Source organism: Trachurus japonicus, chromosome 14 (assembly GCF_045865225.1).
Source record: "Trachurus japonicus isolate A0001 chromosome 14, Traja_1.0".
Taxonomy (NCBI): domain Eukaryota; kingdom Metazoa; phylum Chordata; class Actinopteri; order Carangiformes; family Carangidae; genus Trachurus; species Trachurus japonicus.
Genome location: NC_140920.1, coordinates 23,126,323 through 23,144,439, shown reverse-complemented (window position 1 = coordinate 23,144,439; position 18,117 = coordinate 23,126,323). Strand labels below are relative to the sequence as shown.

Sequence of the window (18,117 nt, the reverse complement as noted above, 5' to 3'; positions counted from 1 at the left end):
TGACTTTCAGATTCTTCTCTTTCATCCCTGTGCAGGTTCTGTGCAATAAGAAATGCCGGGCTGAAATTATGCATTTATTTTTTTCATATTCAAGTGAAGTTTTGGAATTTTTAGTATTTGGTATTTATCTGTTGCCAAAGGCATAAACAAATAGAATGGAAAAAACAAACACTCAAACATGCTGTTCCTGGTGAGTGAATAAATAAGACTGAAGGGAGAATTTGAGGAACCTGAGCTGTGTTTTCATTTAAATAGTTTAAAAAGTAACATCATTTGTATTTTCTTGGTTGGATTCTTAACAGGATGTTTTCAGAGGAATGAGAAGAATAGATTAGTGATTTCTTGCAATTTTCAAAAGCTTCTGAAATATAATCCTTTATTCTGTTTGGTTTGGTTTGTAGAGAGATTTGTGGTTCTCACTGTTCTGACTTGAACCTTTCCTGCATTGTTCTCATTAACGTTTTACAATAGACTGTCCCACCTGTGGGAGGCTTTGGCCTCCACAGCGCTGGTGAACTCGTTGTTGTGGTTTGTACTGGACTCTGTCTCCTCACAACCTTCACAGATCAGAATTGGTTCATTGAGGCTCTGCTGTGTTTTCCACACAGACGGTACAAGTAAAGGCCTCATCAGCTCGTTTTTAAAAATGAAGAAGCAATGAAAAAAGTTGAGTTCAGTATCTTACACCCATTCTGACACCAACAGTTGAAATCTTTACTTGAATTGCATCACACTTTACTTTCAGTTCAGTTCCTGTTTTAGCTAATCTGTACATTCTTTTTCTCATAGATTTGCCATTTTTATTTATTTTAAATGTTTTTGTGACTTTTGTTATTCTATAATGGTGTTTTTGTTTTCTGCCACTTAGACATAAGCGCAACATTGTTGTTTCTTGTATTGAGGACCTTTATTTCAACCTTTAGCTCAAAGACATTGTAAATTAGATTTATATGTTTTTATGGAAAAAAAAAACTGAATGAAATTTAATTAATTAACTTTCTGGTTGAAAAATGTCAAGTTAAGACCAGAGTGAAATTTAAACAAGTGTGCGCAAATGTATTTATCCCTTACTATTTTAATTCTATGTACTATAAATTATCACACAACAGTTGTTTTTTTTTCTTAACTTTATTGAACACAAGAATTTCTGGCAGAATGCAAAGTCAAATGTGTTTTCCTTCTTTCCTTAGTTAGTACTCAGTATTTACACCGGTGACAGTGGACAGACAGAGACAGACAGACGGACAGAGGAGTGGGAGCCTGCTGATGTTTGAACTACATTATGAGCTGCTGTTTACACAGAGAAGAGCTGAAGAACAGGGAGCTCTGGATCAATAACAGCAACCAGCTGTTGACAGTGGAGGCGCCAGTCTCCTGTCAGGCTGAATATGAAGCAGTTGGCTGTGACACTGTTGTGTGTTGGTGATTCTCAGCGTGAGACAGAGCACCTTTTTCTCAGCTGTTTTCTTATTTTCCCTTCTCTTTTTCAAAACCCTGAAAAATTCATGTTGCTTTGTCTCCTCCTCACAAATGCTGAGCAAGATGAGAAGGCCTGCGAGACGTCTTTATTCTGACTGAATCAAGTGGCGTCCTCAAAGAGAAAAATGCAAGGCTGCCTCTGTGTCACTCTGGCATTTGTATGAAGGAGGAGGCCAGTGTCCTCCAGATACATTTCAGAGCTGAGATGTGACTGGATAAAAAAGTTTTCAGGTGAAAAAGTGAAACATCATCAAACCCAGAGAAGCTCAAGCCTCAATTTGGACAAAACAAAAACACCTCACATGCTTCTTTTTGTACATCTTCACTCTATATTTTAGCAGAAACAGCACATGTTGTTTATGACACTCCTCACTCTTTTATTACATTTGAAAAAAATATCAATACAATACATGAAGCCATTGTTTTGTTTTTTTCAGATCCAGATCTAATAGATTTCACATGTTTGCATCCGACTATAATCCAACCATTTCAAATCTTTGAGAGAAAATGGGACCTGAGCAAAGTGTCACTGTCTTGTACTTTGACGCCATGGTTGGTGAGATACAGTAGTGTTTTCTCATGTGATGGGATGGCATTCGGTATAATTTTTTCCTCTACGTCCAGTTTATTATAACCTGGAGGACTCGTTCTATGACTTCAGTAAATAACATGATGAAAATCATGTTCACCAAACAAATAACAGAATGCCAAATGTGTGTAAGCCAGATCCAAGTTATAATAAACCACAACGATCCTTCGAGAAGGACAGTGAAAGCATCATATACACCAAAACACATTAATGCAGCTGTTCAAAATATACGAGACAATTTAAAGAAAGCGTTGCTTAATTTACAACTGTGACATGTGGTGAATGAAAAAAAGCTCATGGGCAGAGAGATGGAGATGTGAGGGGGATGGAAAACACGCATTTCTTATTTGAAGGCACTGTGTCGTTCCAGTTGGCTGCCGTCAGACGGTATGTTGGTGTCGGGGATTCTGTCGCACTCTATCAACTACATGGCTTCATAATCAAACTATCTGCTCAACTCTATGACAAAAGGACACAATGGATTCACACATTCACAGTGTACTAGCTTGCAGTCTAAAGTAGAGGGAACACTGCACAAAAAACAAACAGACAAAAAAAAAAACCTGACACTTATTTATTCTTTTTTACCTTCCAAATCCACAGCAGGGCACTATGGCTTGAGAAAAACATTCTGAAATCTTTTCAAAGACTTTCTCTGCATAAAGACCTTTTAACAACGTGGACTAATCGTTAAAAGAGGCCAAATTTAATCTTCATTCAGTTTTGTTTTTAAGCACTGAAAGGCGACGATTAACGGCGTGAGTGTGTACATTCACTTCCAGACAATGACTCAGGATTCAGTCGTTTCATTTAAGCCAAACATCAGAGCTTTTGCTGCTCAGCACAATTTCCCACCAGAGTCCTCATCACCTGTGACAGTGTGGGCTTCATCTTGAACGACTTTGCTTTTTCTAGTTAGTTATAACAGTTAAATGCGTTGGTTACTCCACCAAATATCTACTGAATCATGTCCAGCATGCAGGCTAAAAACACTGGCATGTTGTACGTCAATTACCCACAGTCAACTGGCATCATCCCAGCCTTGATCCACTTCATTAAAGTCATCTGTTATAAATCAGGTGCAAAAACTTACAACCAAAGACCAGAAACAAAAAAACAAAAAAACAAAAAAACAATTGATGGAGTCTGATACTGACCATTTCTAAAAAGTAACAGTTCAACTGTTACAGGCTGGTTGGGTAAAAAGCTACTGATCATCCAGACCAGCTTCTCTGAAAAGAAAATCCAATATTTTCCTCTGCATATTCTTTCTTTTGGTCCATTCCTGTTCAGAAGCCTGGAGGGTCTAGACTGGTGATGTTTACCTCCTCATCCAGGCTGAGACAGACAACAACCAAACATAATGATGACGCTGCCACATTAAAAAACCTGCGAGCATTAATGAAATACCAGCTGTCTGTGAGTATTTAACATACACAGTGACCAGAGATCTACACTGGAGATCCACATATTGATGATATTATCATGTAGTAGTGGGACCAAATTCCAATTCCTGTTTCTATAGTGTCTAATATCTGACGGTGAGTGGGCATTGTGCTGAGGAATTAGTGATGACGTGAGTTTAAAATGATGTGATAAAGTGGACTAAATCTACATTAAATGACACAGCACTGCAGGCACAAACTAATGAAAGACTGAATTATGAGGAGGGGGCAGCTCACACTGACATGAACAGCTGCAGCGACAGTGAGGAAACGATGGCCGAGGGGATCAGAAGTTTGGTCACTCGGAGGTTTAGAAATCTCAGAAAGCTGAGCCCTCAGACCGGTCAAATTTTATACAGAAACAAAGGTGATGGACCAGACATCCAGCAGAGATGCCTCACTCCATGGCAACAAACAAACGTGATACTCAGACTAACTGCATGAAGAATTCAACTAGTTTGGCTAACAAGCCTGCAAAAGCTTGAAGCGATGCTACTTTTATTTTTTCTCCAACAAACATTGTCTTCTATACTTCTCAGTCCAAACCTGCTGATTGAAGCTGCTCTGACAGAACATGTGGAGTCACTGTTGAGCCCAAAACCTGTCAGGTAGAGAACTGGTCGCTTAAAAAAACACGCTTCAAAGGAAACGTCTGGAAAAGGAGGAGGAGGAGGAGTATGTGCGTGAGACAGAACGAGATAAAAAGGTGTGTTCTTCCATGAACCTATAGAAAACCAACTGACAATATAAACAACACACACACACAAGCTGTGTCCCACTGCAGGCGCCACCTCCTTCAAAAGGTGTGGTGTGGGGATGGCACTGAAGGTGAGCGGGCCGGGGCGGCCTACACAGGACTCATCGCTAATTCTCACCATGCGCTACTAATCTAATATGGTCGGTCCTCGTCAACACCTAAGGTCAAAAATGACAAGCAGGCCGTGCCCTTGAACAGCCCAGAATAGTTCAGGCACAGTTCAGACGTTTCATTTCTGATAACTGGCGAGCATTTACTGGTAAACCTAGTCATATAATTTAATTAACTACATAGCTACCAACAAGAAGGAGCAGTGAACTTTCAGCCTGGCTTCTACTATTTACATCCTGTAGTACCTTTTTTTTTTTTCATTGGTCCAGTTCATATAATACATTTACCAGTGACCGTGTGAATGCACCTGGTATATTTGGTCACACAGAAGTTGAAGAGGACTGGGTGCAGCCTCAACCATTCACTGGTGGATTGTAGACACAAGTACCACACCAGTCGTTTCCATCAAATTTAGGTGAAGTCAGGCAGTTTGTCTTTTGAGATGTAACACAAATGGGACTTTGAGGGACGTGGACCCTGGGAGGGAACGCAGCTGTGACTGGAAATATGACCATTTCCTCATCCTAACCCTGTCTCCTCAAGATGGCATTCACATACAGCTGCTTTACTACAGCACATTGAAATGTAGCAATAACATGTCTGAACATATTAGCTAAAGGTATATGAATATAGATTTTAGGGGGACATGGTTGGAACCATGAACCTAGCCAGCATGACAAATCCTTCTCTGGTGTCTTCTTCTGTTTCTCCTGGCTTAGGCTACATGACTTCTGGACCAGAACCACATGGAGATGACATTAAAAAAAACAAAAAAACAAAATAAAAACAAACAACAATAACAAAAAAAACATCTAAAAAGGAACCAAATAACAGCAACATGTACAGAAATACAGTAACTTTGCAAAAAACAGGCATGCTAATGTTCTAAACTCTAGCCCTGGAAATAACACATAAAAAAAGGTAAATAGGCAGTGACGTCTGCACATTATTTAAACACAACAGAATATCCACAAAGGAAAAAAAAGACCCATAATCCATTACCACGATGATGACCATACTGCATAAAGAATAGTATTATGGGCAATGTACCAGTCTTACATGTGTGTACATGATGAAGGCAGTAATCAGTGAAGTAAAGCTACAGTCCAACCATGGTTATCTAGAGGAAAAAATAGTTTTTCAGCTTCCGTATTTCATCAATTTAATAGCACATACAAGAAAGAGGGTGAACTACAAGCATGAATTTTGCTTTTTTTCTGTGAGAATTAAACAAATAGAAATTGACTTTAAAGGAACTAAGGCATGTGCATGAGGTCTTTACATTTTCCTGGTCAGAGGACGTTGTAGAAAGAGACCCATGATTTCTTTTTTTTTGTCTTTTTTTTTAGCTTTTCTGTTGCTTTTTGTTGCTTTTTTTCTGATGCGACAGGGTGGTGCATGACATTGCTTTGAGGTTTCAGTGACTGTGACCCCCTTCGATTAACCTTAAAAACCCCACCCCCCCTCCAACCCCTCCAACCCCAACCACCCTTTCTTCCTCCTGGTGCTCTGGGGCGAGGAGATTATGCTTTACTCTCGTTTCCGTTCATCTGGGGAGCCTCGTTGGGAACCGTCTTCACCTCGGCTGTGGCGTTCTTCACCTCTGTCTCGCCTTTAGTGTTATCGTCCTTCACAGTCTTACCGCTACGGGGACAAATTCACAAGCGGGAGGGGAGCAGAAAGAGACAAAAAGAGAGGAGATTCAGTTAACAGCGATTCACTATGTCTCTGTCTCACAGCTAAACTGTCTGCTCTGAGCTGCCTTTTGTGTCATTTTTCAAAGAAAGACGGGGGAAAAAAATCTGGGGGAAAACATGCAAGATGCTTTGAGGGAATTTGTTTTCCCTCCTGGAACTGAATGCATTTCACACATAATGGGATCAAGCTCACTATCCTAGCCAGACATCAAATAAGAGTACATGGATGTCACAGCTATTTTCAAGGAACAATGAATGCCGATGTGGAATGAGACAGGGCCGGTACAGTAGACACAATACATGAGGCAATGAAAGACTGAGGCATAACCTACTACACAAACTACAATACACAAGAGGATTACACGCCGTCTGGACTGAGCCGGGACACAATGGGAGGAGACTTTAAAGCCATACTTTCACTTAAGTCTAACATTTTATGGTGTTAGCATATGTTCCTCTATTGGAAACTATTGTAGTGATGAGCTGCTACTGCTGCTGCTGCTTCCATTTTGAAAATGTGCTGCAAAATGTAACTATTCATCTCCTCTCCTTTCCTCCATGTTAGCTCTCAAATAGCACTTTTAATCAATACATTTCTCTATCCTGCTGACACATATACCAATGTGCTCTCTGTGGACTCAATGAAGTCAGGTCAGAGAGTGTCCTATATAAGGATCCAGAAATACATCCAACCCCGACAGCCTTTCAACTGACGTGGACTGACTATAAATACCTCCAGACTAGATCTCTGGAAACTTTGATCTCTCATGTTAGCTTCAATCATTTCTTTAAATAATGTCTCATGTCTGTTCAAACAAAAGTAAACTAGCAGGAGGCTGTCCCACTGAAAGTGTAAAATGTGTTCTGAGTGGCACCAAATGGGCAGCCATGGGGTCTGAAATGACAAATACGGAGCATGACAGTTGTCAGCAAAGTTCATTTCACATTACAGTAGCTTGGATACAGAACTGACACTTTTTTTTTTTACCTGATCACTGTGCTAGAGAGAAATGGTTCATCCTCTGGGGACGACGAGCACTCTAAGAAAACATAATGACATTCTGCTTATTTAGATTTTGAATATGAAATTTGGCCTAAAAACTAAAAGAGGTGTGTGGTAATGCGTTAGGGATCTTCTGACCTGACAGTGGTGCAGGGACACTTAAAAACTGCTGCAGCTTTAGTATCATCCAATCCTTTTGTTGCATATTTCAATATTCACTTAGTTGAAGCCTTATTGTGAGGAATACTTTGAAGGAGGTTGTAGGTTGGTTGGAGAACCAATTTCTACAGTATAATGCTTCTCATATAAAAATTGAAAAAGAAATTGGAGCATACTGTATGGACTCAACCGGGCCAGATCCAGAATGAGAGTTATCAAAAAAAAACAAGCTAAATAAACTTCTAATATGATCATATTATTACATCAACATTCAAATCAGTTGCTGTCATTTCTAATGAATGAACAAAAACTTAAATAAGTAGAAGTGGCTGTGTTTTTTGTGTTTATTCTGTCATAACTAAGCAAAATCCAAATATCTGTCATTTATTACACATGACCTGAAGTTAACAGCTGTTAGATTTTGCAGCCTGCTGTCTGTAACATTTCTGAGAGCACTGAACAGCTGACATGTCTGTGCAACTACACTGAATCCAAAGTCTTCTGTGCTTGATTCTATACTTGTTGAGGTTAAAATGATTCTACAAAGAGTTCCCAAATGTTACCTTCAGTGTTGCTCTCATTCTAAATCCTGTCTGTATCTATGGTATGAGCTGAGGTTAATACAGGTATGAGCTGAGGTTAATACAGACAACAATATAACAGAGCAGTTCAGTCCATACTGCACAGTCTGAGAGGATTCATGCTCAACACTCTCCTCTCCAAGTGTCTGACCTTTTAATGGTCAAACTCTTTCATGCTGCACTATCTACAACTGCGACTCAACTCAAAGAGCACTACATCGCTTTCATTACCAGTGTACTTTAATTTGCACCTTTTAATGGAGTGATCCAGGCCAATGTTCTCTTGAAAGCCTTTTAAAGCCGTTCAAAGCTGCACTAATTGAATTAGACTGATTGAAAGCTACTTTCAAAACTTTGTTTTAAACACGGCACCGAACAGCATCAAGAAATCCCTTAATGTATGTGATATGTTGAGGTCTATGGTAGTTGTCTGTAAAGATACTTTTCTACTTGGAAGAGAAAAATGGCTCATAAGGAGGAAAGCACCACTCAGAAATCCTATAAATCCACAAGAGGCATGACAAGACATCCCAGTGTTGGGATGCTGAAGAAGGATCACCACATAGATCAGTGGGAGAGCTGTGCCTCAGCGCTGTCAAAGAGTCATGAAGAAAAAATCCCTCCTATGACAAGTTTGGTTATATCAAGGTGATGTTGAGCTGACAAGAGCCCTGCTTCTAACTAGCTCGCAACTCCCCACACTCCATCACTGACATCTTCTTCTGGCCATCCAAGTGAGCAAAGTATGAGATGAAGGGAGAGAAAGTGTGTGGAGTGATTGTCAGTAAGCCTCAGTAATTCATCTTCTGCCACAGCTCTCTCATTATCCTCCCAGGCTGTCAGGAATCAGGAACATCTGCAAACTCTTAGGGGAAAAAGCTCCAGATGATAACCCATTACTGTACCACAGAGGGAAGACGGAATTAAAATGGAAAACACAGTTGTCTCTGGGAGATTGGGAAATTTCCATTTTTTTTAGCCTTCAACATCTATTATCCTTTATGAAATTGAAGAGGACACAGAACAACAATGTGGTGCTGCTGGAGGTCAATTTGTCACAACTATTTAATATATCTGAAACGAGTTCATTCACCCCGGCTCAGCAGAGATACAGTATCCCTCCACTCATCTGCTGGCATGTTTACAGCAACATCTGACCTGACTGTTTCATTCTATTGTCCTGTTTTCTGTTACTTTTTTTAACTATAAAAGCAATAAACTGGATCCTGTATGTCTATTGGTGCTAATATCAAAATTGAAAGCACTGCTAATACCCCTGCAACTATTACTGGATGACCTGAAATGTGAATAAGGTTTGTTACATCATTCAGCTACGTGACGCCCATGATGATGATGCAGTGAACTGGTTTATCGCAGAGATGAAACTCAGATGAAATATGAAGAGGCTACATGTTAGCACGCGAACAAGCAGAGGGTGGAGGTTGAATGAAGACAGACATGCACCGGTGGCATCCCACGACACGACATCCGTTCTTTTCTGTGCCATGTGGCTGTACAGCCAACATCTGGAATCCCAACAGGAAAATTTCACCCTTAAGCGTTCCTGCAGTGACGTTCAACCTAAAGAGTTGAGTATATCAGATTATGTGTGAGCATCACAGAGATCTCTCCGTTGTCTGCCCACTTTATCGTGACCAGCCATGTTTTTTTTTTTATTTGGAAATGTTTTCATCTATTTTCCAGAATGCTACGTTTACCACCGTCAATACAAGGTGGGTGTGTGTAAAAACACAGTGTCAGTGGACGACCACCGAGCTTTTGAAAAGTGGAGCATGTCTACAATCACAGCTGTGCTCCCCTTCAAAACTGCAATTAGATTTCTGGCTGCATCCATTCAGGTATAATGAGGCTGGTTGTTGGCAGACACACTGGTATCTCTGTTCCTACAATATTACTGCAGAGGTGCGAGCACGCAGCCAAACATACTTTCAGTGGGTGATCAGGCAACATTGTCAAAATCTCCTGAAAGGCAGTGCTGCTTACAAGCGCCGATGAAAGCCGAAAGGCACATCACATTTTTAGCTTCACTTTTCCTTCACAACGTAATGAAGATGAAAAAATTTTGATGTCAGACACATGATTGTTGGAGGCTTTCAGCCGCTGTTTTTGTGTTCAGGTGAGCTTTTCATTTGTTGTGTGAGATGAATGCAAGGCCAGTCAATTCAGCCTTTTTATTTTATCCTTTAGCATTTCTACTTTAATAAATATATTACGTTATATGTCAGTAGATTTGTGACTTATAAAGAAACAGTAATAATGAGCAAATTGTCAGATAATTATAGTGTTCATCTAAGCCTCCGAGACTGTGGTACTTAATGGAGACTCTTGGTGCTGGGAACAATTGGTCATCTCTGCCGACAAAAGCTGTGCATGTGTGTCTGACATCAAAACCACTGCATTTGCGTTTTAGGGTGAATTTTTCCTTCTCACATGGCAGACTCGTGGGTTATGGGGATGTTTGTAGAAGAGAGGTGACAGGTGGAGGAATGTGGAAATGGAAGTGTTCATACTCATTTTGAGCTGGTGTGGTCGAGTCTGCGCACGGGGCCTTGGGGGCCTCCTTGGCCGGGCCGTCTACTTGTAAGTCCTGACTCGGGGTGCTGTCAGGGGCTTTGACTGGGTCACACTGGCTCTGTGGCCCATCGGCATTAGCAGAGGGCGGGCTGACTGGCTCTGGGACGGGGGGTACAGGGTTGGAGGAGGGGGGGGCTTTAGGTGTGTCACTCAGGTCGACCAGGGGCCCCACATCAGGCTGGGTGTTAGCTTTAAGCGAACTGGACTGGGCGACCGGGCTGTTTTTGGGGGAGGACTTGGCAGGGGCGGCTTTGGTGGGGCTGGAAGCGCTGGTGGTAAGGGTGGTGGTCTCGCTAGCAGGACTGCTGTGCGCCGTGCTAAAGCTCTCAGTAACTGAGTTAGTGGCAGTGGAAGGGAGCAAGTTTACCACCGTGGAGGTGGTGTCTGCAGCAGCAGGCCTGTGGGGTCGGGAGGAGCAGGACAAACAAGGGAGGAGAGGGACGGGTGGGGGGGCCGCCAGGGAAGTGAGGGAAAGAAAGAAAAAAGGACAACAGGAGATAAGGGGTTGGAGGGGGAGTGCAGGTCAGGGCATAAACAAGGCAGAGTGAGTACTAGTGCTGCAGTGAAAAAGTAAAATCTACACAATCAAAATGTTAGCTACAAAATATCAGTGGAGGGCTGAACAAAAAAACAACAACACAACAATAAAAACTAGAGAGAGAATGTGGGAGGTTCAGGATTATGCTCCGAGAAGGCTTTTTACAATCAAGGACCCGGGGGAAGCCAGTGTTTGTTGGCCTGAAATAAATAGCTCTGCAAACTCAATTAGGACTGAATCTAACTCTGCTCAACTTGAGCGTGAAAAAGATAAACACAGGTTTGTGTATGGTTACTGAAAGGTTCTGTGAAAGTTCAACCATAACAATCTATAGTGGTTATTTCGCGGCTATTATACATTTTTATTGTTGTGCCCTCTTGACAAAACTAATTGCAAAATGTTACACACAGTGTTCCTGAGCCACTAAGTCAAGTTTGACTTTTCTAAATGAAAACTCAGAGAAGAGTCACAGTGAAGCTCAGACACATCACTCTTATGGTTGAGTGGTTTAGCCTGCAGACATATTGACCTGGTATTTATATCTGTGACTGACAGTATGAGCAGTTCACTGTGGTCTGAGGATACTTGTGCATGACATACAAGGAGTTTGTAGTAGTAATTAAAACAACATTACATAGTGTCAGTATTGTCTCCATATCTTGATCAACTTTTGATCTAAGCAAAATTATATTTATGTATTTTTTTTTCAGGTTTGTTGAGATTTGATTAATGGAGGTACTGTGAATGTGGTACGTCGCTTCCTGGTGGTTGTACTCACTCAGGTTCTGTCAGAGGCGTGGTCTCGTTGGGCTCGGTGGGACCCCCTCCCTCTTGGTTTGGGGTGCGTTCCTCCTCTGCTCTCACCTCAACGATGGGCTCCTTCGACTCATCTTTCCTATTAGTGACAGGTCACAGTCTTATTGTACAGTGTGTTATGTCAGACCGGAGGAGAATCAGGTGGTGGTGAAATCTATTTACAGAAAGAATCTGGTCATCAGAAGTGATGCAAAACAATGATGACAGATTCTAGGTAATGGGTTGAAACATACAAACACACTCTCCTTTACACTGTCAAACCCACACTCTCATCCCCACATTACAACATCTGAACATCCATCCACCTGCAGGCTCTGACTGTAGCTTCTCCCTGGGGGCGAGTCTGTTATCATCACACCGCTCTCTGATTGAGCTGAGCTTTAAAGCGTTTGCTTGCTGGGGGTGACGTGTTTAGATCTGAGGCGAGACATCAGCTGTGTACATATCATGATTCACTCTCAATAAATCTGTTTCAGGAAGCGGTGTAGTTTAAATATTTATCTGTTGTGCTGTGCTCTGAAGTTCACAGCTGGTTACTGGGATGACAGACAGTTAAATATATTGACCCCGGTTTTTGATCAAACAAAGGCAAAAATGTGCAAGAACTGCATTTCAACATGATCTGATATTTACAAAGATAATCTGTTAAAAGCAGTGTTGTATAATTTACTGTTGATACATGTTTTGCATTTTAAATGTAATATGCTACTGTTGATAAAAAGGATGTTTTGACACTTCAACAGTTGAATATCTCCGGACTACAGAGCTACACCCAGATAATTAGTATCATCTGGGAAAGGCAGACAGTTGAAGTGAGGTGGCTGAAAGCTGCTGCATCTGTACGTAGCCTCACATAAACATTATGAGTATCATCAACATTCTTTTTTTAGGTATTTTGGCCACAAGTTTTAAACTTTTCTCATCTGTTTACATGTTCAGCACATAGCTAGTGTTCATTTGGAGTCATGTTTGTGTAAAGAAGATGAAGTTGCTTTAAGTCTTATACTGCATTTGCTCACTTTTTTAGCTCTGCTTTGGTCTCCACCAGTAAAATATTTGGTGCTGCTTGACCGAGGGAGTGGGCTTCTCAGCGTTATTTGAGGGGAACAGAGGCCTGGTGATTATTCTCTGCTTGTTAGTCACTTTCAGCTAATCCATTCACTTTATACACAGAGATGTGATCCATTGTTGGTGCAGCTTTAGATGATTTGTAAATGGATGTGTCATATGTGATTAAGGAGATGATGATGTTCGCTTACGTAAACGCAGCCTTGCCCTCCTCGATGTCCTTGCTCTTGGCCCCGGGGCCCGCCTTCCCACAGAAGTTGACAGCGATGCACATGAGGAGTCCACACTTGTTTAGGAAGTAGCAGGTGACGTCCACTCCCACCAACAGCAGGAAGAAGACGACAATGAGGATCCCTACGATGGCTCCGGTGCCGAGGCCCGAGACACCGCCCATGGCGTCTGGGGGGCAAGGACAGGCAGAGGGGAAACACAAGCAAAACAGGCAGGAAAGAGAGGGGGAGAAGAGGAGTTAGGAGAGAGAGAAGGGTTTAAGATGAAGGAGAGGGGGTAGAAAGAAAGTTAGAAAGAGAGAGGGAGAGAGATGATGAGGAATGCAGTGGAGCTTTTAATAAACTGCTTCAGGTTTCAGTTGTCAAGATCTCAAGTGTGTCGTATCTTTTCCCAGGGAATTTGGAGGTAAACCACGTCAGAGCCACCGGGGAACTAACTCGCTGAAACGCAATAAAACTCCACTTTCATTATAGCAACTTGATATTTACTCTTGAAAGCCATCATGGCCGACACACTTGAACTGTTCAATTTCACACACAATCACAGAAGTTATAAAGAACATCAGAATCAGCATGTGAAGACAAAGTGGATCTGGAAACATCTACAGTTCTAAGTTTCTTTGATTAGCAGTGGGTGAAAGAATAGGATATAGAAATCACATATCAAAATCTAATTTGGTTCTATAACCCCTCAGTGCTAACCGCTATACATGTCACATGGGACTTACATAACAGGCATGTGACACTTTTCTAAAACAGACATAAAGACTACAGCTATGAAAGTCTGAAACACATTACAAAGCAATTCATCCTGTAGTTGTTGGGACAATTTGCGCTGGAGGAAAAGCCGGGGGCTCACCAAAGTCATTAGTCAAAGTCATTGTCGCCTAGAAATTACACTTATAAACCAGTTATGTTTTTGAGGGAAACATAATTGCTGCCAGGGTTGTGTTCAGCTGAAACAAAGTGCTGCATTATTGTACGCCATAGCATTTATGGTTTGCTCTGTTGCTCTGAGTGGTATATTAAAGTAATTTCTAGGCAACAGGGGGGTGGATACATGGACTGCATATTCTAGGCTGAACCATATTGATATAGTGGTGCTGCTAAGTAGACTTTCATGGTTTTGGCTATTAATTAAGCTAAATGGAAAATTATTAAATCCCTGGTGCATTACAGAGATGTCATAATGTTTTCTTCCTCTCACACAAAATAAGGACTTCATTTCATAATTTCTAAGAACAAAAAATCATTTAGGGTCATTTATATAGTTTTAACATCAACTTTAACGTTCTCATTATGAAACGTGGCTTTAGGTTAAGACAGATCGTCTTGCAAAAATCCATGTTCTTACCCAAGACTCTCAGAGCGAGACCACTGGAATAAACATAAACTGTAGTTAAAATCCACCAGCATGAAATATACTGTACCACAGGAAAACAACAGTCATGGCAGGTTTTTCTGTTATTATAGGTTATTATGTGGTCAATAAGCCAAGTCTTCACTTTGCATTTCTACAAAGACAGAAACTACCACTACTAACTTTTTATTAAGACCCATTCAATCTCTGGTGTAGTAGCCCCTTCCAAAAACATAAAGGTCAAACAGGGAGTTTATCTCTCCACAGACAGTCATCACATTTAAAATTCCACTTTGAGGCCAAAGAGTAAATGCAGGTTATTTTCACACTAAGATTGTTCTACATAAACAAATGCAAAAGCAGTTTACAGACAGGATGGAATAAACAGGATTTGGAGGTCCAAAGCAGTTCAGGCTTCGCAGCTTTGCATTTCAAGAACAGCTGTCTGGGCTCTGATCGCTCATTTTGGCATTTGATGAGACTTTTATAAACCCAGACTAATGAATTGTTGCCAAATTTCCATCTTTGTGTTAACACTGTCAGAGCATTTCAGCTGAAAACAAAAAAAGAGGAGGAAAAAAAAGAAAAGAATCCATAAAAGGTTTTGGTTATCACAAGATTTATACATGGTTATTTTCAGCTAGGAACAGTTTGCAAACATTTTAACCTGCGGGATAAACCACCGAGCTACTTACCACAAAGATATGAAACAGGAAAAAGATTCCTATAGCAAAGCCTACTCACAGAGTCACAGCACTCTACTGAGGTATTCCTGTCATTGACATAATATAAGGAAGTGGATTCTCACTGACTGTTTTATCACAGAGAACTGGGGATGTGTTTATGGTAAATAAAGTACTTTTAAGTTCAACAGAGAAGGAAACAACTGTTGCATCTATATCATAAGTGGATCAGATTAAGTGTCATTAGTTGTAACTGGAGTTACATCTTTCTCAGCCTGTCCACATAAAAGGACATGAGGGGACTGAGGTTGAACCAGATGCAGCCTCGGCTGTAAAATCTAATGCTCCAAAAATCTGGATACAGTTACAGGTTTCCCTGAATCACACAGGCAACAGATTAATCAACCATGTCAAGTCATCAAAGTCACTTTCCTATTGGTATGAAATACATGTTTTTTTCCCCATGAAAAGTATAAGTTAAGAGGGCCCTACGACGCCACTGAGACGAGAGGGCTTTTGATGCTTCTCATACATTGGTTAGTGAGGCAGTAAGGAGGTGGCTATCACTTGCTTGTGATTGTAAAGGATCAAGAGTTCCTCAGACTGTCTGAAGAGAACGTGAGCTCTTTGCAGTCAGAGAGGCTTCTCTATGTAAACTGATTATACCCACAGACCTGGATAAGTGCAGGGAACAGCAACCGACTAACGTTTCTACAGTCTGAGTTCATGTGTAGTGGCCACCCCACAGTCTGAAGTGTATTTCTAACACTTTGACTAAGAATGAAAAAAAAAAAAAAAAAAAAAATCATAAGCATGTTCAAGGTCTGCTACAGTAAGTGATGCTCTTGCACTTTGCTGCCTAACCCATGACTCCTCTGTTTTACATCCCAGTGTTACTTCTTCATTGGTCTAGTTTATGTGACATATTTACCATAAACATGTACAATGTCCAGGCTTAACGAGTCAGCCAGCTCCGCCTGAACGCACCATTAAACGCCTGACTGATACAAATTAGAGCGAATGATGACCGTGATTCTCTCGGCCTTTGAAGTGAATCCTGTAAACATTTAGCTTACACTGCTGTACATATTAAAATCTTAAAGCCCCGCTCACGGCCGCTGTGCCACAGGCTTGGCCGTGACTTATAATGATTCTTTTTAAATTCCAATCTACACCCCTCAAATGTGTTCCGTTTGTGCTGCTGCACTTGTTTGACAGATGCATTTTCAAGTGAGAGCAGAGCCCGTGGTCAATCTAGACATTTAATTTAAATTACCATCTTCCTATTTCTTGCCGCAGCGTTGTGTGCAATCCTTAATTTCCTTTGTTTGTTGTGTCAAAGCAGCAGGAGTGTGCCAACTCTATGTACTTATAGGTGACTAAAGTTGAGCAGACAACACTTGTTTTTCCTCTGCCCAACCCTTCATTTGCATTTTAACAGGCACAATAAATCATGTGGCATGTATTCAGTGCTGGGTGGGGGTGGGGGCTTCTCACTGAGTGCTCACCGAGATAGAAAAGCACAAATCTATGTGTCAGGATGGACTATACAACATTTCTCTTTACAGGCTTGTCAGGTACAGTACTGAGCCGGTTCCCCAGACGACTGCTGATAACAGGCTGCATGTGATAAGCCTCAATTTCACTGAAAGCCACACATTCCCAAGGAATCAATAAATGGTTACTGTCCAGCACAGGCAATCTGCCACATTTGTGTACCAGTACATGGATGAAAAACCTCCATATTGGCAGTTAATTTACATCACATTATACTGTAGCACTGAAAACCTTTTCATTGTTACAGAACTTCAACAGAATACATAACGACTTTTATATTTAACCTCTCTAACTCTGCCTGATCCATTGGTGCCTCTATCTTTACAAACCCATGTGGTGAAGGATGTTTAAACACAAAGAAACATATTTTAATTTTAATAAAATCCACAAGTTTCTAAAGAGACAATTATGTGGATTTGAATTTGAGGGACATGGGTATAAAATAGTGTCTACACTGACACATAATGTGGTCAAATCCAAACGATGCTGAACACAGTAGAAAAAAGAGTTAAAAGCGTTTTGACACTCAGCGCTTATTTCACCAGAGGGAGAACAGAGATGAAATATCTAAAGAGGCTTCACTATGCACTGAAGTGCAGTGAGGATTAATCAGATCTCTACGTTGCAGAGAGCAAAAATCCCCAAATGTTTGGCACAACATATTGCAGAGCTGCAAACACAGTGTTCATCCTCTACAGACGAGGGAAACACAGTTGGGATGACGAATGTGCTCATAAACTCGACAGAGAAGACAGATGGTTTGACTCCAGCTACAACTGAGGTGTAAAACAGGGCGACATGTCAAACAGCAGCAGCCTACAGTACACTGGGCATCATCACAGACACACTGCTTCCTGTGTTCCTGCTGCACACTCTGTTTCTTTGAGTTCTTTCTCCATTTCTTTTATGTTAAACAATGATGATGACAACAGCAGTGTGCATACTGACTTCTTTGATTCTACATCTTTCTGACTGAAAACACAGCACGTGCTTAACCTGCTTAGAGTGAGTATGAGTTGTAGAACTGGGACACATCCTCAATTTGTAACGACTCTCACATGACTGTCATGTGATCTTGAGGATTCCCAGGGACTTGTGTAGCTTCATGGTTTGAGCAACTCTGACAGTTTTTTTTTCTAAACGCAGGGAGCCGGTTGCTGATGAACCCCCTCAGTGGGGAAAACATCTTCCATTACTGTCACAGTCAAGTGAATAATTTAATTTCAACCTGATGATTTGCAAACTGGCTGAGTGAGACAAGCCTAAGAGATAAAGATGATAGGAGTTTTCACCTAGAATTATATATATATATGTATGCAGATCTATAGATTATCCAGATTATGTGATGTGATACTGTCAGAAAATGTGGAAAAATAAGCTTTTTTTAAAATCTCAATTTGGAAAAATGTTTTAACAGGCTTTATAAGAGTTGTAAACAGATCCATACAC

At 41.0% G+C, this 18,117-nt stretch overlaps 1 protein-coding gene across 8 annotated transcripts in view; it reads right to left on the bottom strand.

The window, feature by feature from the left end:
- Positions 1-1,838: 1,838 nt before the first annotated feature.
- Positions 1,839-18,117, bottom strand: part of ncam1a (neural cell adhesion molecule 1a) — a 242,817-nt gene continuing 226,538 nt past the window's right edge. For 2 of the 8 annotated variants that reach the window (XM_085798379.1, XM_085798381.1), the window contains 4 exons: positions 13,030-13,237; positions 11,733-11,849; positions 10,353-10,814; positions 5,704-6,025 (listed from right to left, as the gene is read on the bottom strand). In XM_085798379.1, the coding sequence (XP_085654505.1) occupies positions 5,905-6,025; positions 10,353-10,814; positions 11,733-11,849; positions 13,030-13,237 (908 nt within the window). In that variant the 3' untranslated portion in view covers positions 5,704-5,904. Of the gene's footprint in view, positions 6,026-10,352; positions 10,815-11,732; positions 11,850-13,029; positions 13,238-18,117 lie in introns of all 8 variants that reach the window. The other 6 variants (XM_085798380.1, XM_085798382.1, XM_085798386.1 and 3 more) reach the window with 3 other exon arrangements.